Source organism: Nicotiana tabacum, chromosome 10, assembly GCF_000715075.1.
Source record: "Nicotiana tabacum cultivar K326 chromosome 10, ASM71507v2, whole genome shotgun sequence".
In the NCBI taxonomy this organism is placed as follows: Eukaryota; Viridiplantae; Streptophyta; class Magnoliopsida; order Solanales; family Solanaceae; genus Nicotiana; species Nicotiana tabacum.
In genome coordinates, this window is record NC_134089.1 from 17,816,526 (window position 1) to 17,842,434 (window position 25,909).

The 25,909-nt window shown below is 34.7% G+C and overlaps 2 protein-coding genes across 2 annotated transcripts; one reads left to right on the forward strand and one right to left on the reverse strand.

Moving 5' to 3' along the window:
• The first annotated feature begins 8,096 nt into the window (after nt 1-8,096).
• On the forward strand, nt 8,097-23,548 carry LOC107786354 (pentatricopeptide repeat-containing protein At5g02830, chloroplastic). Its single transcript, XM_016607822.2, has 12 exons — nt 8,097-8,794; nt 9,208-9,295; nt 15,389-15,593; nt 16,317-16,424; nt 17,153-17,317; nt 17,989-18,579; nt 20,270-20,335; nt 20,455-20,535; nt 21,111-21,208; nt 22,189-22,396; nt 22,618-22,678; nt 22,981-23,548. Exons 1-12 carry the CDS (start codon nt 8,242-8,244, stop codon nt 23,328-23,330), a joined length of 2,574 nt encoding a protein of 857 aa, XP_016463308.2. The 5' UTR covers nt 8,097-8,241; the 3' UTR covers nt 23,331-23,548.
• A 219-nt stretch (nt 23,549-23,767) lies between these two features.
• Nucleotides 23,768-25,282, reverse strand: LOC107786355 (DNA topoisomerase 6 subunit A-like). Its single transcript, XM_016607823.2, has one exon. The coding sequence runs from the start codon at nt 25,191-25,193 to the stop codon at nt 23,931-23,933; it is 1,263 nt and encodes a 420-aa protein (XP_016463309.2). The 5' UTR covers nt 25,194-25,282; the 3' UTR covers nt 23,768-23,930.
• Between the last annotated feature and the right edge of the window lie 627 nt (nt 25,283-25,909).

Here is a 25,909-nt window from a genome sequence, read left to right on the forward strand (position 1 = left end):
TTTTACAAATATGTTTATATTATATAGTTCAAATAAGAAAGAATTTAATCCACAAAGTTTAGTTGATTTTAAGTCCAAAATATTAAAATATAATTAGATGACTATTCTTAAATATTAGAAAAATAATTAAAAGACTATTTTGTTCGATATGGAATCGACATTACAAGAGACAATCTAATTTCTAATTTGTTTAAGACGGGCAATTTGGCTGGAATTTATCAATTATACAACATAGGAAAAAAATAATATTATTTAATAAGGCTTAGATCAGATGTCTAACTAATTTTCTGTTATGAACCGTATTTGTCCAAATAACCTATATATAATTTATAAATAAATCAGATATGAAATCAACTAAATCCAAAATATGAAACAAAAATTATATGAAAATTAACATAAGTTTGTGAGATATCAAATATAAAATAAGCCAAGCTAAATCAAAAATATGAAACAAAGAATTATATAAAAATTAAAAGAAGTTTGTAAGATAAAGTGTCACACCTCCTTTTTCCGTACCCGAGAGGGTACAAGGGAGTTTTTTCCAATTAAAGGACAGTTGAAACGGGATTGGTTTAATTATTTCAGAGTCGCCACTTGGGAGATTTAGGGTGTCCCAAGTCACCAATTTTAATCCCGAATCGAGGAAAAGAATGACTCTATATTACAGTCTGCGTACCAGAAATCTGGATAAGGAATTCTGTTAACCCGGGAGAAGGTGTTAGGCATTCCCGAGTTCCGTGGTTCTAGCACGGTCGCTCAACTGTTATATTCGGCTTATTTATCTGATTTTTAATACAATTATGAACCATGTGCAAATTTTATCTTTTACCGCTTTATTATTATAATTATTTTTTTTTAGGAATGTGAACATCGCTTAAAACATATCTTTGGATTGTGTCACATGAAATGCACCCACAATACGAAACATATTTTATTTGATGTTTTAGGATTTAGATTTGGGTCGCATGAAATGCGCATCCGAGTTTAAGAAGGTAAAATTAATTAAATCGCGCCTAAAGAGTCTAACGCGTCATTATCTTTGGGGAAGGAAGTGAAATTCACTAAACAATCCATCCCAAATTCTAAGTAATCTTTTTTAAATAATTAAATAAATAAATGAGATTGGAGAATCCTATAAATTTTGTATTATTTACATCTATTTATTTTTAGCGAAATCCTTTAAGAATATCCTTTAATGACTACCTTTTTATTATTACTAAGTTTTTTTATAAATATAAAATCAATATCTACATTCTTGAAAATGACATATTAAATAGAAGAGAAAAACAAATATTAACAGAAAGTAATAAAATTATAATCATAAATACAACATGGAATTATCGAAAAGTAAAAAAAAACAAAAACAAAAAAAACTAATTATCCCATAGTTGGATTAAAATTCAAATTGTTAGTAAAACTTAAGCTTATTGAAACTAATTATTTACAAATACTGAAAATTGAAAGAAATAAAAATAAAAACTTGAGTACTAAATCATATTTCTAAAAATTTAAACAATTTAACATTAACTAACTTTGTTTTAATTCATCATTTCCTAATACTTGTTCGCAAACTAATTCATGTTATAACTGAAATTGACTACATGATTCGGATTAACTTATCGTTGACGAAAAACCTTATGAATAAGGAACTTAGTTAATTTTTGCCAAACTGATTCAATAACGCCATTTTTACGTTATTTCTTCTATTTTTTTATTTAAACAATTTTAATTAATAATCAGGTTTAAATATATTTCCTAATAATCTGGTAAAGGCGTTATTTAATATGTCGCTATAATATGCCTAGTTATGCCGATGACAGTGATTTACGGAATAATAATACATGAATAACCTAAATACAATACAAAAAATTAAATTAAACTAAATTAGAAATTTAACACTCCATTCTTCATTTCAGCTTACAAAATGCCAAAATTACAGTTGTGTACCTGATATTGTCAATATAAGAAGAAGAAAGTCAGCAACGTAATACGTAACACAACAACAGCAACAATAACCAGCAATAACCAGTCAACGAAAATCCCAGTGACAGCTTTGAAAAATTCAAACTAAAATCCAGGAATGCCGAAAATAATGGACAGAAACCAAGGGAAATTTTCAGATTTTTGAAAGGCTAGTTAATCTTCAACCCTTAATTTCTACACCTGTATACCAGAATATTTATCAAGTGTGTACTACTTTCTCTTCTAATTTTCAACTTTTTTTTTTCTTTGTATGTTTTTCTTTTCTTGAGAGTTTCAATGTTTTTTTTCGGAATAAATGTTCAGCTTTTTTTTCAATCTCTTTTTTTTTTTCCTGTCTGTCCTCTTTTTATCTGATTTCAAGACCTCTATATATATAATCCCCACTCTTTAATCAATTAAAATCAATCCTTTTCTCTACCAAACTCATTATCTTCCCACTCATCCCCATTACATTAAATAAATATATCACACCACCCCATTTTATTTTGTCCCCCATGCTTCTTTTAAAATAATGCAAGATTCCCCTTTAAATTAAATCTTGTCCCCCCTTTATATTAAATAATAATATCACAACCCACCCCATTTCATTTTGTCCCCCATGCTTCAAATAAACAATTACAAATTGTACAATTCCTAAACTACCCCTTCCGACCTTACTGAAATTACCAAACTACCCCTAAACGTATTACAAATTTACCAAACTACCCATCAGCTATAACACATCAATTAATCAAACTTAACCAAAATATAGACAATATGATCAATTTTTAACAATGTTCAAACAACAATATGAACACGGATGAACATCATAACAACAATATCACATGAACATGATTTTAACAACATTTCAACAACAAATCACATGAACACAAATTGAACAACCAAGAACAACTAAAATTTGTTTGAACAATATTTTAGCAACAAACAATCCTATTTTTGGATTCAACACCAACAACAAACAAAGTATGAAGATTTCTAAACTCAATCATATTGAACTTTAAATCAACTCTAACAACATTACAACAAACAATTCTTATATTAAACTTTAAACAAGATTATGAGAACAATTCAAGAAATAATCATAAATGGTAAACAAGAAATCAAACTATACAAAATTTGGATTCAAGATCATCCAAACAAAGTATGAACATGAATTAAATCTATATTAAACAACAAGCATGACAGATTCAAACGATTAAATCAATATATTTCCTTCAACACAACTAAAATTTTTTAGACAAATAACAAGATTTGTTGTTAGAAACTATTATGAACTTAAACTTGAACTTAACAATATTAACAATTTCTAAAAATACATAAACACATGAAACAAATTGAAGAAATAATCAATTAAATTTCAATTTGAATCTAACAAACATCAAACTAACAAATATTTATTCTAACAATAAAACAAACATGAAATAAAAAAAAACCCACTAATTAACTTTTCATTTGAAATCTGAAAATTAATTCAATCAAAACATATGAACAAACTTGAAAATTATTTCAACGAAGAACAAACCAAACAAGAATTTAATCATTTATCGATTTTTGATCCGAAAAATACCAAACAAAATATGGACGATAAATGAGATTCAAAAAACCAACTAACCGGAAATGAAACGACGAACAACGACCAACCAACGACGAACTCGAACAGTGATCGACGACATCGACCAAAACTCAATCAAGTATGCGGACTCGACTGGACTGAAGCAGCTGCAATGGGATTTGTTTGGATGACGAAGAAGAAAGCCGAAGAAGCTGGCCACGGCGAGCTGTAGCATCGCGGAGCAGCAGTGACAGCTGCCATGGCGTCGTCTGCGGGAAGAAGAAGCAGTGTGAAGTAGAAACGCGCAGCCATGGTGATGAGGCAGAAGCGGTCGCGGGCATGGCGAGTTTTCCGGCGACTTAGGGTGAGCTAGGACGAAGAAGAAACTGGCAGCAGCCATGGCGACGTGAAGCTGGCAGCAGTGACACAACCATGGTAGTAACAACAGTGGAGAAGAAGAATAAGAAGCGGTCGACGTAGTAGGGGAAGCCATGGATGAGCTTTGAGCTTGCCATGGATGACGAAGCTCGATGGAGGAAGGCAACTATGGAGTTGTTGGTGTGTGTGTGTGTGAGTGTGATGGGGTGGTCGTGGTGGAGGGTGGTCGACGTCGGTGAGGGAAGCCATTGATGGCTTGGGAGGGGAGCTTGAGGAAGAAGAAGGAGAAATGGGGGGGGGGGGCGGATGCTTAGGCATTTTTAGGGTTTTTTTTTTTGTTTTGTTTTATTTTGTAAAATAATAGGGGTGTTGGGTTATGGACTGGGTCGACCCAGTTTGAAATGGACTGGGTCGTAGGAAAGATTGGGCCATTTTTTGGGCCTGTGGCTTGAAGTTGAAGAAGAGGCCTAATTCCGACTTTCTTTATATTTTCGCTCTCTTTTCTTCTTTTATTTTTCTAAAACTAAATTATAAAAATACTTAAACTATTATTAAGAACTAAATTAAGTTATAAAAGTGCAAATTAACTCCCAATAACAATTAACGCACAATTAAGTATTAATTAAGCATAAAATTGTATATTTGGACATTAAATGCTAAAAATGCAAACGATGCCTATTTTTGTAATTTTTAATTTTTGTAAAACAAATTTAATTATTATCAATTATAGAATTAAATCCTACATGCAAAATGCGACATATTTTTGTATTTTTTATTAATTTAGCAAATAAACACGCACAGACAACTACAAATAATTATTCAAAATATCACAAAATTGCACACCAAAGAAAATCATTTTATTTTTGAATTTTTGGGAGTAATTCTCATATAGGGCAAAAAATCACGTGCTTACATAAAGAACACATAAATTTAATTACATTCCAGACCAAAACCATTATCGAAAAGAAAGCTTTCTAGATGATGGCTTACAACATACTAATCTTGTAACAGATGCCTACAAACACCATATACAAATTAAAGACAGTATATCATACAAATTGCTTTTGTATTATATTCAAAGTTCTAATAAAGTACGTAAATACAAAATTCAACTACTAATATAATGTTTACAAATGCGTAAATACAAAATTCAACTACTAATACAAACAAGTGCATGCAAAATTCAACTACTAATACAAAGTTTGCAAGTTGAATGTAAAATTCAACCATTAATATAAATACGTAATACAAAGCTTCTTGCTCTAAGAAAGAGAAAGCAAAACCATTAGTTTTATGCTGCTCGAACAAGAATTGTTTTAAGGATGAAACCTAAAAGGAGACTAAATATAGTTGGAGTTGAACAAAAATCTTTTCTAGTGTCTAATTAATTTGAACGAAAAGTTTTCCTATTATGTGGTGTACGATGTTTTTTAGATTGTTAATATTAGGAAAATAATTAATTACGGAAATAATTTATGGAAATAATTAGATGACTATTCCTTAATAGTAGAGAATTAATTAAATAACTATTTTTAAATATTAAAAAATAATCAAATGACTATTTTGTCCGGTATAAACTTTATTTTTGAAGGGTAAAAAAGACGAACGACATTTCGCTAAGGGCCTTCGTGCTTTTAATATAACTAGTCTTTGAGTACGCGCTTTGCGTGTGTAACCTGTCTCAATGAATTATATGCTTGTTATTGAGTTACAAAAATAAAATTTTACAAAAAAATAATTCTTGAGAATAATAATAGTTGATCTAATTTAGCCAATTACTCAAGAAAAAAAATATTCTACCTCAAGAAAAAAAATATTCTACCTCATAGAAATTCTCAATCATGTATCTCAATTATTATATTCAACTTAATATTTCTCCCAGTTTTATAATTTTATTAAAATAATATACCATAGTTTACCTAATACTGAAAATAATAATCTTATACCTCTTTATTGTTTGATTTTGAGTTGTTTTCCTTTCGGCTTTGGATTTTTAGCACCCAAAAAGTGTGTCTGTACAAACAATCTAGGCATGTATTCGGAGTTTCCATGGGGTTGGTAAGGCGAAATGAGGCTACCCTTTCGTCCATAGCTGTGCATTTGTCCTTTATGCCAGCTAGCATAATATAAAAAAAAATCTATGTATTCTAATAATCGCTTATAGCTTCTTACACATTAAACAAAATAAGTTTAAAAATATACAAAATCGGCTTATGGAAGTAGAAGATAATAAAACTTATTGTATATATTCATATCTGTATAAGGAATAACATAAATAAAAGAATACAATAGAATAATACTATATTCTTTATTTTATTTTTAACTAAATAGTAAATAGAATAGAAACTATAGACCTTTTTTCTAGAATTTAAATATATTATGAAAATAATTTCATATTTAACGTTATACTTTTAAAAGGAGTTGATGAAAAATATATTATATGCAAGAATAATTTCCCCCACATTAAAAATAAGACGTAACATATAAAAAATTTAAATTAAAAAAATTATATAAGGAAAAGATAGATTTAATTGTAGAATTTAAATGGGAATCAACCTTTATATAAACCAAACCTAAACTTTATATAGAACAAATATAGACGTAAGAAATCTAACGAAGACAAATTAATTATGAAGTAAATAAGGAAAGAATTTACTTAAGTAAAATCTTATTTGGTTTTAAATTCTTAAATGTTAGGTCCTAAATATTAGTACTTTTTACCTAGTTCAATAAGAAAATATTTAATAGTCAAAATTTTAGTTGATTTTAAAGTGCTAGATATTAGGAAAGTTAATTAAATTACAATTTTATCTAACGTGAAACCTATTTTTAAAGGGTAAAAAAGGCGAACGATATTTCGCTAAGGGCTTTCGTACTTTTAATATAGTATAGATTCGCGCGATGCGCGTGTACCTTGTACGATGCATATAAAATTATAAAAATATAAGCCCTTAAAATATATTTTTTTAATATAAGCTCTTGAAAATGACAAATATTGAGCCTATTTAGTAAAATAAAATAAAAGTAGAGGCTAAGCATGAAACAACGTAACCAAGATGATTTGAAAGTTTAGTGTTCTTTTATATTAGTTTCGTATCAAAATAATCGTCTAGATACCATGTATTCTAGACAAGTCAACTACATAAAGAAATAAATTAGCGATGAAAAAATTATGTAGTTAAATAATAAAAAATTATCGCTAGTGACAGATCAATAAAAAAAAGTGATCAGCTACAAGAAGAATTTCGTAACTAAGTCCTATTTTTAAAGTTAAATTATGCAATAAAATTTCTTAATAATAATATTAGTTTCTTTTTTAACACGAATTTTTATTGAGGTACTTTAGGTATTTTCGTAAATTAGATTACGCTAATTAATATTTTATCACAAATTAGTTATTACTTTTTTCCAAAAATAATTACTCTTCCCTAAAACCTAATGTCGTAGAAAATTTGAGACATAAACAAATTTAACAACCAAGCTTCTAAAAAAAATACTTTTCATTTAAATTTTTAAAATAATAAATAAATTATATGAAAGGGAAATAAAGAGGCAAAATTGGTCTTTATGATTAAACAAGGACAAAGAAAAGAAATTTTACACAAAATAGTGAAGTTTCCTTGTTGGGAACTAACGAAAAAAATTTCCTCTTACCTTTTTGGATTCTTTTATTGTCTTAATATTTTGTATCCTTATTAGGAGAAGATATCAAATAGTAAATTACTTAGAAAAAACTTAGTCTATTTAGAACTCCTAAATATTTAGAAAGTTTTTTAATTTTACAATTTTATCCGATGTAAAATATATTTTTAAAAGGGTAAAAAAGGCGAACGACATTTCGCTAAGGGCTTTCGTGCTTTTAATATAGTATAAATATAGATAGATTAAAAGTGCTTATAAATTAAGTGCTTATAAGCCAAAAGCCATAAGTTGGTCTCCCCCAACTTATTAAATTTCAGCTTATAAGCACTTTAAGTTTGACCCAAATATTTACTATTCTATTCCTAAAATATTTCTTTTTAAAACAAAACTCTTCGTATACCCCGTTCTTCGGCTGCATATTATTAATTTCAACACATTTATCCAAATATATAACTAATTATTTTTTAAATCAGTTTCAGCGCTTAAAAATGTTTTTCAACTGCTATAAATAAATGAACTAAGCCAAACGGGCTGTTAGTCTTACCAAGCAACGGCTTAAGTACAGAGCATGTGCAAACACCTCCGCCTTTCAAATTCAATCCCAGAGACCAAAAAATTACAGCACTAACACCAAAAATCTTTTTAAAAATGCACTTCACATCCAACAGAAAAACGGTTGGCTAGGAATGAGAGAAGCGCTGGTGATTCTTCCATCTTCTTCCATTACTCTCCCGCCCAATTCCTCCCCTACTCCGCCACATCACCACCGCAGCGCCACCGCTAAGCCAAAGCCCAAACTCAAACCCAAGCGAAAGCCCATTCCTTCACCGTCTCAGCTCACTTCTCAGTCTCCACTTCTATCAACTCTGCGATGGGACTCTTCTTCACAAAGCCGTCACAGTCTCAAATATTATGCCGAATTGGCGTCGAAGCTAGCACAGGATGGGAGGTTCAATGATTCGTTGATGATCGCGGAGAGTGTTGTGGTTTCGGGAGTAAATGCGGCGGAATTTGCGGCTTTGTTGAATGCGAAGATTGTTTCTGATGGAATTGTTCGTTTACTTGAGGAAGGGAAGCTAAAGAGCGTAGTTGAGCTTTTGACGGGGGCGCAGAAGCTAGGGATTGAGCCGTTGAAGCTGTTTGATGGAGCTGCTATGAATGCGCTTTCTCGAGAGTGTAGACGGACTATGGAATGTGGTGAAATCGAGGAAGTTGTGAGCTTGATGGAAACACTTAAAGGTATAATTTTTGTGTTATGCTCATGATTTCAGATAAGTCTTCAAGTGTTATTTGCTAGAGGTTAAGTTATATCTACTGGTAAAGCTTCCTTAAAGTATGGGACTTGTGTTCTTGAAAATAAGACAAGTAAAGGTGACATGATGTTGTAAAAATTCCTTACACCAAAGCTTTGTATAATTTTAACTCTATTTGTTAATCTAAATTATGGACTTAAATGATCAATGTTTGAGTTTGTATCTCAAATTCCAACATTTGTTTGGTATATCTAATGTATCTAAAAAGGTGCAAAATGTTTGAAGTTTATAGATTTTTTGAATTGCATATGGCCAAAAATCTTTCTCCAAATAGGCTTGTGAAGTTTATTATAAATACATTGGCATTTTGATATATTTTATGATATGCTATTGCTTCAGGGTGTGGTATGCCAATTAAGGATTTGGTGAAGCCATCTGAGGTTATAAGACTTTGTATCAGCCAAAGAAAGCCAAATACAGCCGTAAGGTATTACCTTTCCAATTTGGCATGAATTTGAAATGTTCTTGATACGTAATGCTCCATTTGAGATGACTGCATAAAAATAAAATGTTTGTTTATCATAAATAACAAAACAGTTGTTTTTCATGAGTATGAAACAAGTAACTATCAGTAAGCGCTTTCCTTTGTCCTAATCTATGGTGCAGCACCTCTTATGTCTTTATTTTGACAAACACCATGTGCCTAAGCATGTAACATATGCATTTTCCTATTACCTAGGTGGAGTACCTATATTTTTATTGTGTTTAGACTCTCTATCTGTGATGTGCTTAGTTGGCTCCGGTTTCCCAATCTTCACATAGACCTCTTAGAGTTGGGTTTTGGTTCAAATTCTCTTTGTCCTCTCAAATAACACAGTTCTTCGAATATATCTTGTAATGGCGACTTCACTAAGACAGTTTTCATTATTTTATTTATCTGAAATATTGTTTTGACATTTACCGAATGATTCTTGATAGCAGAGATTTGTTAGTTTTCCCACTATTTTCTTCTAAGGAGAACATATACATTTGTGGTCTTATTGAGTAATCAATCATCTAGAATGTTTGATTAATAGGTGGCATGTATAAAGATAACTTTGTAGTTCGTATGTTAAGGGACATTAGAACATAGAGATGAATGTGCACTCAAAGGTATGGCCTAGTGGTCAATGAAGTAGGAAAGGCCCTGGGAGGCTGGATTCAAATCCCAGCCGAAAGAAAAACATAGCGTGATTTCTTCCCATCTATAGTCTAGGTGGGAGAGTTATCCGGTAGCTATACTGGTAGGAGGTAAATCAAGGTGCACACAGGTGGACCCGGATACGACCACTTCTAAAACTTTAAAGTTGAATACATGTAAAGATTATGGTTTAAGACCAAAATGCACATTGGTACTTGGATATCTGTAGTAGATATGCTCCAGACTGTGGGTTTGAGACCTTTTTTCCCCAAATGTAAATAAGGAACATAATAGGACAAGATTTAGGACCTTTATCTACCATACTCTCCTTTTCTTGGCATTATATTGATGGTGCTTGTTGGTTCTCAAGCTCATCTCTTTTGGTGACATCAACTAGTTGAAATTAAGGTTGACTTGTTATTTTCAAGAGGTCCTTTTACCAGAGACTTGTATGATGGTGTCGGGTTAAGTATGCCTTTGATAGAATTTCTAGTTTCGGACAACTCCTAATTTGCCGCATATGACAACTTTTTAGTGTTGTAAAGAAATTGACCTGAATGGACTTATCAAAAGAATGAAATTGACCTGAATATAATAGTATGGATACAAAGGATTTATATAGCAACCCTAGCTATGTTGATGAGGCATAAGTGATACCCTAGCTATGTTGGTGTCTCTGGTCAACAGAACCTAGTGACAGAGGATTATACTCCGATTTGCATCCAGGAAGAGACTCCTTGTCTCGGTTGGTACAAAGATGAGGCTGCAGCAGCTGACTTGGGTAAATTAGACAACTTTGAGGAGGAAAACATCTCTCTGTGGATTCGCAAAAACACTTCGAAGGTATGTAAAATGTTGGGTATCAAGTATGTCGGTGCAGAGAGGGACATAATTGAGTTGCTACAGCGAATTGAGAGGAGGATGCAGGCTTACAGTAAAGCAAATTCCGTAAAGAAGTCTTCTGGTCAGAAACAAAAATTTGTCTATTAGGTAAAAAATTTGGAATTCGACATGAATTTTGCGGGTGGCTCTCAGGGAGAAGCGGGAAGGTTCTTACCATCGACTTCTTATGATGAATCTTAAAATTGTATCTTGGAATGTAAGAGGTTTGAATAATGCAAACGATCGACGCATGGTGAAGGATCTTCTCTTTAATTGGAAAGCAGACATTGTTTGTCTCCAAGAAACCAAATTAGATTCTTGTAATCACAAGCTGGTTGGACAACTAAAATTTGGAAGATGGACAAATTTTGCTTGTATTGATGCTGTTGGGACTAAAGGGGGTATAATCAGTCTCTGGGACAAGAGGGACTGGGCAGGGTCTATTATCCTTAAGGGAAGCTTTTCCATCACCATTATGCTGTCAAACTTGCACTCGGGGGTATCATGGAGTTTGTCTGGTGTGTATGCGCCTACGAACAGAGTAGAAAGGAACCAATTATGGTCGGAATTGGTGGCTGTAAAGGGTCTTTATGAGGGACCTTGGGTGATTTGTGGAGATTTCAACACTACAAGGTTCCCTTGTGAAAGAAAGCATAGTTCGAGATTTGATAGAGGGATGCGGGAATTTTCTGAAGTCATTGAGGAATTGAATCTGATAGATCCTCCTTTATTTGGGGGAAAGTATACATGGTCAAGAAATATCTCTTGCACAGTGGCTTCAAGAATTGACAGATTCTTGTTTTCTTCGGAGTGGGATAATCTCTTTTGCGTTATTAAACAGTCCACTCTTCCACGCATTGTGTCAGATCTCTGTCCTCTCATCCTGGAGTGTGGACAGTGGAGTAGAGGTGTTTCATATATCAAGTTCGAAAATATGTGGATGGAACATCCAGATTTTGAGGACTTAGTTAACAACTGGTGGCGCTCTTTTGTCTTTGTAGGCAGTCCAGATTTTGTTTTTGCCAAGAAACTAAAGGAGTTAAAACTTAAGTTCAAAGAATGGAACAAATCCTCTTTTGGGCACTTGGAAAATAGAAAAGTGTGCATTCTGAACCAAATCTTGCAAATGGATCAACTTGCCGAAGAATCCCCTCCTTCGTATGATTTACTCCTTTCTAGAGCAAATCTTCAGATGGATCTTGAGGAGATTTTCAAACAGGAAGAGATTTCTTGGAGACAAAAGTCTAGGTGTCTATGGCTGAAGCAAGGGGACAACAACACGGGTTTTTTTCACAAGATGGCAAACTCGCACAGGAGATACAACCAAATTGACAAGCTGGAAGTGGGGGGAGTTTCTACTCAAAACAAAGATATCATCACAAATGAGATTCTTAGTTTTTATGAGGCACTTTACAGGGAGAATGAGCCTTGGAGACCACACTGGGAGTATCATAATGCCCCTTGTATCTCTAGTGATGAAAAGGAGAGGCTGCATAGAGCTTTTACAGAAGAGGAGATCTTATGCATCATTAAAAGTTGTGAAAGCGACAAAGCTCCAGGACCGGATGGTTTTTCTATGGGGTTCTACAAAAGGTGTTGGCCGATTCTTAAAGATGATTTGTTGAATGCTGTCAACTATTTCCATAACCATGAGGTATTGGAGAGAAGTTTGAACTGTTCTTACATTGCTCTCATCCCTAAGAAAATTGGTGCAAAGGAACTTAAAGATTATAGGCCTATCAGTTTGATAGGCAGTTTCTACAAGATAGTCTCCAAAGCTTTGGCGAAAGTAGTGATTCCGAAGTTAATCAGCTCTTCTCAGATGGCTTTTCTCAGTGACAGGAACATTACTGATGCTGCTTTGATTGCTAATGAATGCTTGGATTCGCGGGTTAAGTTAGGAAAGCCGGGGATCATTTGTAAGCTTGACATAGAGAAAGCTTTCGACTATGTTAACTGGAAGTTTTTACTGGGTATGCTGAGTCAAATGGGTTTTAGCGACAAATGGATTAACTAGATGAGATTTTGCATTTCTTCGGTAAAATTTTCTGTTCTAATAAATGGTACTCCACGGGGTTTTTTCTCTTCACAAAGAAGACTTAGGCAAGGAGATCCGCTTTCTCCGTTTCTCTTTATTCTAGTCATGGAGGGGCTTAGCAACATGTTACGCAAAGCTTCACAAGTAAACTGGATTTCGGGCTTCCATGCAGACAATAGAGGCTTCGGGAATATTAAAATTTCTCACGTTTTATATGCTGATGACTCCCTAATTTTATGTGATGCGGAGGAACATCAGATCTTAATCTTGAGAATGATTTTGTCTTTGTTTGAATCGGTGTCGGGCTTGCACATAAACTTTTCAAAAAGTTCCATGTTTCCGGTGAATACTGTGCCAAATATCAGTCAACTTGCAACATTATTGCAATGCAACTGCGGTTCGTTTCCTACAAAATATCTGGGGTTACCTTCAGGAGCCAAATACAAATCAGTATCAATTTGGAATGAGGTCCTTGAGAAGATGGAAAAAAGGTTGGCGAATTGGAAGAGACAATATCTCTCCCTGGGTGGTAGAATAACTTTAATCAACAGTGTGCTTGACGCACTACCCACTTACACCATGTCTCTATTTCCGACTCCTTCTTCAGTGTTGAAACACATGGAAAAATTAAGGAGAGATTTTCTTTGGAATGGCAATAAACTATCAAAGCCTATTTGCCTTGTAAATTGGAAAACAATCATCAAAGACAAAAGGAAGGGGGGGGGGGGGTCTGGGAATTAAAAACCTTAAGAATCATAATGAAAGTCTTCTGATGAAGTGGCATTGGAGATTCAACATGGAGGAAAATGCACTTTGGAGGAGAACTTTGGTGGGAAAGTTTTCGTTGGACAATCCATGGTGCACCAAAGAGTCTAGAGTGCCTCATGGCACCGGTTTATGGAAACATATTAGAGGGCATTGGAACAAGTTTGAGTCAAACATGGGTTTTATTCTTGGCAATGGAAGGAAAATTAGGTTTTGGGAAGATGCATGGTTGGGTCATACGCCACTAAAAGACCAATTTTCAGATTTTTATAATCTATCCTTGCATCACAATGGGGCAATTGCAGATTTCTGTACATCGCAAGGCTGGAATTTGAGTCTTAGAAGGAATATTAATGATTGGGAAATGGAGAGGGTAGGCCTCTTGCTACAAATTCTAAGCAACACTGATTTGGATCACAACAAAATGGACTCTATCTGTTGGAAGGGTCACCCCAAGGGCATTTTTTCAGTTAAAAGCTGTTACAATATGTTGGGGTTTTGCAACAGTGAGTTATGGCCTTGGAAAAAAATATGGTACAAACATGGCACCTTTAAAGGTTTCTTGCTTCTCTTGGATTGTGGCTAAGGAGGCATGCCTCACAGAAAACAATCTCCAGAAGAGGGGTTTCAAGCTGTGCAACAGATTTCCTTTATGTGAAGAACAATCTGAAAATGTTACCCATCTTTTTTTGCATTGCAAGGTTACAAGCTAGTTATGGAACATGTTCTTTTCAATATTTGGTATGTCTTGGACCATGCCTAACTCCATTTCAAAAATGCTGAAGTGCTGGACGAGGGAGGGTCCATGCAAGAAAGCTCAAAAGACCTGGAACACTGTTCCTCAAGTTATCTGGTGGTCATTTTGGCTTGAAAGAAATAGTAGAATTTTTGAAGGCAAAAGAAGAAATTTACAGTGCCTTAAACTTAATAGCATTTTGTTGATTGCTTTTTGGTTCAAACTGGCTTTTGCACCAGATGTAGATGATATTTTAGACGCAATTGCTGATTTGCACAATCTGTAATTACGCCTGTTGCACTGGCTTAGTGCAAATATTTATATAATATATTATTTACTCATCAAAAAAAAAAAAATACTACCCATCAAAAAAATATATTCATCTCATATACCATCTCTGAGACATGCTCCAGGAAAGGTAGTTAGACTAGTGGCTTTTTCTGTTCTATACACTCTTTCCTGTGGGAGCCTCTTCAGTTGAACATAAGTAACTTGTCAATGACACAGTGATAGTTAGTATACTTTAGGCCTGCCTTCTTAGTATCTCTTGTAATGGGTTAGAAACTCTTTCTTCTTTTATGATCAAGGAATGGGTCAGAAACTTTTTTCATCTACGCTTAATTGCTTATGATTGAATTGAGGCGCTGAAAACTGAAAAGCAGACATGATGTACCTGCACAAAATGAATGATATTTATTACCAGGGCTGTTAGTTCGCTTAAACAGAAGCTCCGGATATCTTATGTTTAGTTGGTTGGTTCACTTTATCCTCCTGGTCTTGAACTTTGTTTGCTCCAGATACTTGTCAGTTTCCTGCATTCATTATCCAATTAATGGTTTCTTTTCTTTTGTGCTTGGAAATTCACTTCTCTTGGTTTTATAATGAATTGAGAAATGCTTTAAACAAAGTATTATCATAGAGGAAACCATGATTACCTGCCATGTCTTTACTGTGTAAGTTCAATCATGACTCTCTGCAGGTATGCACATATTTTTCCACATGTGGACATTATGTTCTGTACTGTAATTCTTGAATTTGGGAAGAAAGGCGATTTGGCGTCTGCTCTAACTGTCTTTGAAGCATCTAAGCAGAACCAGGACACCCCGAATTTGTATGTCTACCGCACAATAATAGATGTTTGTGGTCTTTGTGGTGATTACTTGAAGTCCAGGTCCATATATGAGGTATCGTATACCATTTTGAATCTCAGATAGACTGTTGCATTTAATAAATAAATCAGATTTCCTGTTACTCTATCCAAGACTTGATGCTGGCAATCAATAAATTACTCTTAGTTATCACAACAAAGGGGGTTACAGGTGATCCAATTCTGTGAGAAAGAAAACCTTGTCGATTCCCTAAGATTTTGTTGATAAATACTTATTGCGGAATCAGTTTCTTGTTATGAGTAATGAAGGGATTTGGAAAATAATATAGTTGTCTGGAGGCATGGGAATGGTGCATCACACATAGTAAAAGAAATTAGAATATCCTTGTCGTCATTCTAATTCCTTTATTTGTTTTTGCTTTTTTGTTGAATAACTAACTAACTAATTCACCCTTCTCTAAGAAGTTAAGCTTTTATTAAAGTTAGAGCTTGTAATTTGGAATGGAGTCGAACTTGATAGAGTTCTCAACTTTCAAGTTCGAGTCTCACTGTTACCTGGGATCAATTTATTTCCACCTGCGCAGCCCATAAAATAATTTGGCCTGCCCATAAGCTGGATTATCAAACACATAATCAAATAAACAAGCATCTCCTCTTTGACATTTTTTTACAGAATAGGAGGAGCTCATTATGTAACAAACTTATAAAGGAACAAGTAGGATGATCTTTTGCTTTTATTTTTGGTTGAAGTTGGCTTTATTCTTGGTTGATGCGTCTATAACATTAAATTTCAGTGCAGGGGTTAATTGCTAGCAAGTTTACACCAAACATTTATGTCTTCAACAGCCTCATGAATGTAAATGCCTGTGACTTGAGCTACACCTTGGATATATACAAGCAAATGCAAGTAAGCCTTTTCTTACTCTCTTTGTTTCGCACCACAAAGCACACATACACAACATCAACAAGTCTAACTCGCATGCAGAGAAAGTCACATGTAAAAGGAGGTGCAGTGTCAAGTAATGAAGGGATAGATGCTCTTTACAAGTAATTTAGTTCCATTAGGTGAAATTTTCACTGCATAGATCTCCAGCACAGTCTTATTGTTGTATGATTAAAACCTTATCATTTCAATTTTTATTTTTAAAATATTAGGTGAAGTTTTCACTGTGTACCTCTAGTTGTTAGCACAGCCACTTAGGAAGTCTGTTTTACTTCTCCTTTCCATTAAGTTCCAGAGGGTTTGAGAAGCTGAGATGGACTGCTGTATAACACTCTTTTACTTCCTGACGTAATAAGGAGAATTTACCTTTTTATTCCTGCAAATCCTTTCCCTTTTCATCCCAAACAAATCCTGTGTATGATATAAATTTTGTTTTCTGCTGGCACAGGATGAATTTTGTTTTAATCTTCATTTTGTTTCTTAAATGCATCTGATGAAGGAATTTTGGCTAGTATTAAAGAATTCTAAAATGTAATGTTCTATTTATTTTTTTTCCTATTTTGCTCTCATTTGTGATTTGTAGTTGGGCATTGGATCTTGTTTCTTTATCACGATTTATCTATAATTGCGTTCTTGTTAGCTGAAAATACCAAGGAGGAGCATTTTTATTCACTTCATTTCTTGTCATTCAGAAACTAGGTGTTCCAGCTGATTTGACATCTTACAATATCCTTCTGAAGTCATGCTGTCTTGCTACAAGAGTTGATTTGGCCAAAGAAATATATGGGGAGCTAAAGCAATTAGAAATCGCAGGAACATTGAAATTGGATGTCTTCACATACAGCACTTTAATTAAGGTATAACTGGGCCTCCTAATTTAGCAAGAACCATGTTGAACATCTAAAATCTTGTGGATGGAATCCATTGCTTGATATCGCCCTTAACTAAAATTAAAAAAAGAAGACTTCCCAGCGTATTGCCACAGTGTAGGGTCTGGGTATATCGCCCATAACTATGAACAAAAAGTTGTGAAGTCTCATTCTTTCTGCAGTATAAAACTTGAGTGTGCTTCTCTGACAGAATATCTCACTTTACTATGTTCTACTAGAGGTAAGGGCTATATTAAATAATAAGGAAACAAAGAGAGGGATTCTTTTGAACATGGATCCATAGATTAGATAACACATTTACTGGTTTCACTATCCCCGAATCATTTTTGCACATCCAGGTAAAGCTGCTGTGTGATACTTTGTTGATTACATATTCACATCCTCTATATTTCTACACATAGTGAGAATGATGTTGAAAGTCTTAATATCTTTTTTATTTCAATTGGATTTTTGATGTAAAAGAAAATATCATGTTGCATGGATAGTTGGTCAAACTTGGTGGAAGACAATGTATGACTCAAGCAGAGCCACACACCCCTCGTACATACTCTTTTGACATGACATGGTGTTTATAAATGATACTTCTTGACTTATCAGGGAAAAAAAATATATTCACATTCTCTATTTTGATATCATAGGTATTTGCTGATGCAAAAATGTGGCAGATGGCACTTAAAATAAAAAGAGATATGCTATCAGCTGGTGTCATTCCCAATATTGTGACTTGGTCCTCGTTGATCAGTGCCTGTGCCAATGCAGGCCTGGTAGACCAAGCCATTCAGTTATTTGAAGAGATGCTTCAGGCTGGTTGTGAACCTAATTCACAATGTTACAACATTCTTCTCCATGCATGTGTTGAGGCCTGCCAATATGATAGGGCCTTTCAGCTATTCAGGTCCTGGAAGGAACAGGCACTGCAGAAGGAGAATTGTGAAGATTTAGGCAGCAACACAGATAATACGATTGATCTCTCCCCCACACTTATGGTCTCTGGTAGTATACCCAACTGCACTTCTGCTTCACCTCATGGACATTTCTCTAAAAGGATTCCATTTAGACCTACTACTTCGACCTATAATATTTTGATGAAGGCATGCGGGAGTGATTACTACCGAGCAAAAGCTTTGATGGAAGAGATGAAGAAAGTAGGTCTTTCTCCTAACCATATAAGCTGGTCTATTTTGATTGACATATGTGGAGGCTCAGGAAATGTAGAGGGTGCTCTGCAGGTACTGTAGTCTATTTCATCTACCAATAATAGGGACATGGCAGTTAGATCTTATTTAGCTGATCTTTTGTTTAAATGTTGCTCTGCACCAATCTAAGCCATCACATTGTGCAACTGTTGGAGTTCACTTCCCTCAGTTAGCATGCGGTAGTGCTATTTCTGTGATCTTACTTCTTATGGGGGTGATTCTGTTCTCGTTTCTTTACATTTGTGGTATAATGTGATAAGTATCATGAAGAGCATTTGGGACAAACAAATGACATGGCATCCTGTTAGATAGTCCCTTTACAGTTGTATGGCATCCTGTTAGATAGGCCCTTTGCCGTTCTATGGCATCATGTTAGATAGGCCCTTTGCAGTTTTGTACCTCCACTTTATATCTTACTTTATAAAATAATAAGAAATTTTATGTACCTCCACTTCCTATAAAACTTTTAAGCTGCTGAAGAGCAATGACATTAAATTACTAGGTCTCGAGCACCTCAATGACATGTCTTTTCCCTCTGCACCAGCAGTTGCTATCTGTTATACCTCTAATTCATCCAAATTCTGCTGTTCTTTTGGTTGGGTGGGCACTGGTTCTGAAGTCCATGCCCCTATGCAGATTGTTCAACCCCGAATGGAAAAGGAAGAAAGAGAAGACAAAAAGATCACCTTTTCTTTTGACTGTTTTGCCAATGTCTAACCAGTTCCGCTACGGCATGGGTTAATGGAGTGCTGATTGTCTTGGGAATTTGCTATAATGCCTCAAATATTTGAACCTTGCATGTACTAGTAGTGAAAAGATATTTTGTAGTATAAATAACTATTTGGTCTGCATATCTTACTAAATTTCATAGCTGCCTTATTGTGTGCTTGCTTTGAAGAAAGAAAGGTGGAACGTGGAGTTCAGTTAACTTTCTTAACTGCTACTATGACCCTGTTAGTATTTGACTTCTTTTGTTTACTCATTTCTCTAATCCTAACCTAGCTTTGCTCAGATATTTCTTGGGAGATTGACATGGTTCAAAAGATATGAATTTACACATTGCAACTGAATTAGTTATCATAGAGGACAAAAATGCGCATTGCAATTGAGATTCCTTTGCATGTTGTTTGGTTGGTTGCGAAATGTTATCTGCAATGAAAAAGAAGTTACATATTCAAGAGTTGTTTTTTCTTTTTTTTTTTGCTTGCTTATTGTTAGCATGAGAAAAAGATTTTATTTTGCTTTCTTGAGTATTCAACATTCAATTACAGCTTAAGAAATTTCCAATTGAGATAGATTATAGATATTCACATTACATTAGAAAAGCACAAAAAACCTATATACATGTTATTGTAAATATTTAAAAAATAAATACTAACTTATAATACTATATTAAGAGGATTGTAAGCAAATTAGAGGTTTGATTACAATTGATGACTTCATTCACAAATGAATAGATGTGTTATTGAAATTTGGCTTTGAAAAAGGGATAAAAATTGGATCTTGTGCAAAGCACATTACTTGTTTCATCCAAAAGTGTAACACCTTTAGTATGCGGTTCCAACCTTTTAATGTATATATTAAAGTTAGAGTTATGTGCACGACATATAAAATTCTACAGAACACAACTCTATAAAAACTAGGTATGCAAAAAAAAATGCAATTTTGTTATAGGGAAATCTTTTACAGCAATATGAATTACACCTGTTTCATGCAAATGCAGATTTTGAGATCCATGCGAGAGGCTGGTATTCAACCTGATGTGGTGACGTTTACAACAATTATCAAGGTTTTGAGCTTTCTTCTCACTTAGTGGCACAATACTTCATGAACAGTTGATATGATGTTTATATAAATATGACTGATATGATAGATTCACATTTTGTATATTCTTTTTTCACTTAACAGGTTTGCGTGGAAACTAAAGATTTCAAGAGTGCATTTTCATTATTTGCAGCAATGAAAAGATATCAGATAAAACCAAATATGGTGAGTTAATTCGTCTAGGTTGCACTTAAAATGGCATTGATTTAATATCCACCTGAAATTACTTGATTTTTTTTTGTATTTATACCTTTTGTTCCAAAATAACCAGTGTTATTAAAAGCCATCATTTTGTTGCCTTAAAGCAATGAAGCGATACGAAGCAAACTGTTGTTGCTTAATGGGCGGACCCATACCCTCTAGCGTTTCAAACAATGACGCAAAAAGGGATTTCAACTAGAGTCCTGCGTTGGATCTCACTTTTGTAGAGTTAATATCAGCATTATTGTATATTAGATGTTGAAGTGAGTTATTATTGTTGCAATTTATTTTTTATTGTACTAAATTCATAGATGTTTGATAGTTTTTAATTTCTTGTAACTTGTGCACTTCACTTCAAAGAAGGGTGTGCTACACTTCTCCCTTTTCGCTTTAAGCCTCAACACTTTGTTATTTTTCTGCGCTTTTTAGAACACTTGAAATACCTTTTTAGATGAATTAGGGCAGTTTTGTAACTGGGTGCTGTCATCTGACATCAACAAATTCATATACAGCTTTATAAACTCTATAACGCTTTGTAGGTCACATATAATACACTTCTTAGAGCTCGTAGTAGATATGGATCTCTGCAGGAAGTACAACAATGCTTGGCTATATATCAGGACATGCGGAAAGCAGGGTATGTAACTCGAAATATTTTTAGGCTTAATGTCCCTTTTCTTATACTTTGATGTTCCATTGGAAACTTAGATATTCCATTTCGGGATGGGTGTTTGCTGTTGATCACTGCTTATGGTTTTCTTTCAAAATTTTACTGCACTCTTCTTTCCCTTTGTGATGGAATAAATGGGCGACATAGCCTGCTCCAAACAAAATAAATAGAAAGGACACTAAGACAGCGGAAAGTGTAAGAATCGAGGGAAAAAAGAAAAGAAAGAAAAGCTGGTCATCTTGAAGCAGTAATGATCAGCTCTAAAAGCCATTTGCTAGTGCAGACTCACTCCTGTGACCTTGCGATGGAAATCCAATTTGGTTTATTGAACCACATGGAATCCTTAACAGCAGGAAATCCTTTGATTCCCTAAAAACTAAGGGCAACATCGTTCCCAAAAGTTATCCTTGACGGCAAGGTCATCTGCGGTTATACTTTTCTCCTCAAATTGACTTGAAATAGCATTGTCAAGGAGCTGGGTGCATGTGGGGCTGTTGACCTTGGATTTAGTTCAATTTCCATTTTGGATTTTGAATCGATGAACTCGAGAGTGTTGGTATGTGAAAATGCAATTATCAAGTTCAAGGGGGTCCTGAGATAAACGGGAAATGAATCAGAGGGAGGTATGTGAAATTCATGCTTGGGAGGTGGAGGTGTAGTGGAGGAGGTTGAGACACCGTTTCCTGGTGGGACATCTTGGTTTGTTCTTTATTTAGTTTAAGGTACAAGGATGATGGTCCCGATTAATATCATTAAGTAGCTTTTCATTGTTTATTTATTTTCTACAGCATATGTAGAGCGTGCACAAGTTTTAGTTAGGAGGCACTTTTATATCTCCTTTTTTTCCTATTCTTTTTTCTTTTTTGGATATGATTTTGTACCATTGGGTTACCATTGGTCTAGGAACTTCAATATTCTCTTCATTTACAACAAATAAAACATTGCAGGTATAAACCCAATGATTACTATCTCAAGCAACTAATTGAGCAGTGGTGTGAAGGAGTAATCCAAAATGGCAATCAGAGGAAAGGCTACTTCAGCTCTCGCAATAGATCTGGTTTAGAGCCTGAAAGTATGATTCTAGAGAAAGTTGCAGAACACTTGCAGAAGGATAATGCAAATAGTGTATCCATTAATCTTCGTGGGCTTAGTAAGGTAAATATAATATCCAGCTAAATATTCGCACAAAAGATTTCTGGAAAAAGCAAATTAAACACACATCTCTTGGTCTGCCATTGTGATCTTATCATTTTATCGAAATATCATTATCTTGTCTGGAGGATGTCTGTCTTATACAACCATCTGATCTTTCCGTAGACTTTCATGGTTTAACGTATTCTCTTGATTTATCCCATCAAATTTTTGCATACTGACAGGTTGAAGCTCGGATTGTGGTTCTAGCAGTTTTGAGAATGATCAGAGAGAAGTACACTGCAGGTGAGAAAATGGACGAACTCAAAAGATCTAGCCTTTTTACCTTCAGTGTCTCAGAATATTCACTTTAGAGAGGGTTGGGTCCTTGCGGAGTAAATTACACCAAGGACTCTACCATAAGCTCTTTGATTTTTTTGATAAGTACTATATGCCATTTGATAACATATGCCTTTTACTACGATTTGATTGGCCAAATGGTGCATTTCGGCATACTTGTGGTCATGTCAGCAGTCCATATAGCACAAAGATCCATCGTGTCCCATTCAATTTAGAAATATCAATATTGTGGTTGGATATGGTTGCAGGAGATTCAATTAAAGATGACGTGCAAATCTTTCTAGGAGTCCAAGAAGTAGGCATACGTGCTGTCAGACAAGAAAGTGTAGTTAAGGAAGCAGTAATCAAACTTTTGCAACATGATTTGGGACTTGATGTAATTTCAGCAACATCAAGAATTGGAAATGACAGAAACCAGGATGGGGTAAACCATCTGGAAAAGTGTTCAAACATGGAAGAACATGCAGAAAGAGGTATTTTACGAGCAAATATGCACTCTCCAACTAGGCGACCAGCTGTTTTGCAAAAATTGAGGATACCTAAGGAATCACTGCAGTCCTGGCTAACAAGAAGATTAGATGCTTCTATAGTGCAATGATGATGAGAAACATAGTGTATAAAAGTTTCTGAACTCGTGTTTTTTGTAGAGTTCTTTGATCTTTATTCTTTTAGCTACTGAATAGCATTGTACACTTGACAACACCAGTATACCACATGTGCTGAAAACTTCACCCTTTACCATCAAAGTGTAAACAGAACAGAAGAAAAATGACATCTCTCAACCTGTAAAATAACATGTGTTCTTATTCTTGTGCTCGTGGTGCCTCTCTCATTAATATTTGGATTTTTTGTAGTCACATAATATATATAGCTGGTTAATATCATTCCAATTATGCTTCCAAAAGCTCTTGGTTGGTGCATTATATTGGCATATATTAGAGAGCAAAAGCATCCCATTCACTAACAAAATACATAAACCAAGCTATGTCTAACTCTAACTCTGAACTAAAACAATAATAAAGGAAGACACAAATCTTAGAGAAGAATGAGATCAAGTTCCGGGTAAACAAAAGCTGAACTCTAATTTGATGAAAGTTTGATATCAACAAAAAGTAAACCATACAACAAAATTCAAGTAACTAAACAACGAGATACAATTCACCATACAAGCTAGAGCTGCCATAACAGACTGTAACCCTCATAGCCAATCCTGTTCTTGCAGCTTCAATGGCAAATACACTTCAGATAGATACTGAAACCCGAACGAGCTCAACGCTTGAATCTCAGCCTTTTGCTTAGTCTTCACCATCAAATTTAACTCCTCAACCCATGCTGGATTCTTCTTCACAAAGTCCTCCTCCAACAAATCCTTCCCCGTCTTAATATCCTGTTCAGTCATTGGCAACCTACATTGATCCGGTATCTTATACTTATCCAAATCACTCGGCCTAATCCCCAACCACTTGATATCCGGTGTAGTCAAATTTGCACTATCATATGACATATTCTTCGATCCACAACCATATACTGACAAAATCTTTAACCCATAAGGATCACTATCCACCAATGCTAGAACAGGCAAATTCAGCTCCATTTTCATCTTTCTCAAAAACAATCTAGTTGCCACATCCGGTTGTCCCTTTGCAGTCACAATTATACAAGGAAATCGATTATAAAACCGATCTTCAGCCAACCTCATATAAGCAGCATCCTTTTCAACCAACAAAATGAACAACGCATCACTCTGCATATCCCCAACCCTATCAATATTTGGAGGAATAGCTTTCCCTCCCATTCCCATTTTCGTACAATCAATCATATCACCATCATCACTAAAAATTAACCTACCAACAACCACTCCTTTTTCAGCTGCAACCACATTAAGACTAGATCTAGTACATCCCAATATACAAGACACATCATCTAAAACAGTATCAGATTGTGTTTGATCTTGAAACAGCTTAACATCAGTATAAAACAGATCACGCTTAGTAACATGGATGTTTTTTGTGCAAAGCTGGTGGATGAGCTGAAGGATTCGAGTGGTGATTGTTGTTTTACGGACAGTGGACACGTTGCTGAAGGCGCGGATAGAGGATTTGTCTTTGAGAATGATGCGGTCAAGTTCAGGGACGTAGAGTTGATTAGCCGAAGAACGAGAAGGGACGTTGAAAGAGAAGCCTTCGCCGGCGAGGATGGAACGAGCGAGGTTAAGCATTACTGATCCAATATTGTATTGTACCTCGTCGATTGGGAGGTCGGTGACTTCACGGCAGGTGGTGGAGAGGCCAACATCGGCGAGGGTTGGGGTTTTGGAACTGGAGGCGGCGGAGGAGGCCTTGAGGTTTTTTAGGGTTTGGAGGATGACGGAATCGGGTTTTAGCTTGGATTTGAAAGGGAGGGCGTCGGAATCGGAGTCGGAGTCGTGGGCTGCTCGCCGGCGTTTCTTCTTGTCCGCCATTAGTGACAGTGATTACGGCGGCGTTAGTGGATAACTGGAATTGAAAGAAGCGGGAAAGAAATAGGTATTTGTCTCGCTCATACACAACTTATGCAAAATGTTGCTAAAGTAAGGGGTCGTAATGCAAATAATAGTAATGTTGGGATTATAATGTATACATTATTTTTGTTGGATAATTAATTAGTCCACAATAAGAGACCATTTTACCTTTTTATTTTGGTCCAAAATAAGTGGTCATTTATATAATCAAGAAGGAATTAATTTTATTTTTTCAAAATTTGCCCTTATTTACATATTCTAATGTGTCAAGGTAATAATTAATTAACGTTAATTTAGTGAATACATCTTTTTTTCTCTATGAGTTCGTATTTACTTAATGGGTGTGCCAAAAATAAAATGGTCACTTATTATGCACCGAAGAGATTAATATATTACAAATTAGTATACAATGTGTAATCTAAAATATGTGTTTATTTTTTAGACATCATAATAATTTGTTTACTTTTTTTTTTTTGGTCGAAAGTAATTTTTTTAATTCAACTAGTTTTCAATATACACCACGTGCACTTTTTGACTCAAGTAGCAGGTCTCAAGAATAACCAAAAAATAAGAAGCTATACAACCATAATGTTGCCTATTCAAGACCACTGGAGAAAATGTGAATCTTTTCTCTGTCCTATTTGCTATAAACTACAAATTAGGATAACTATTCAGTG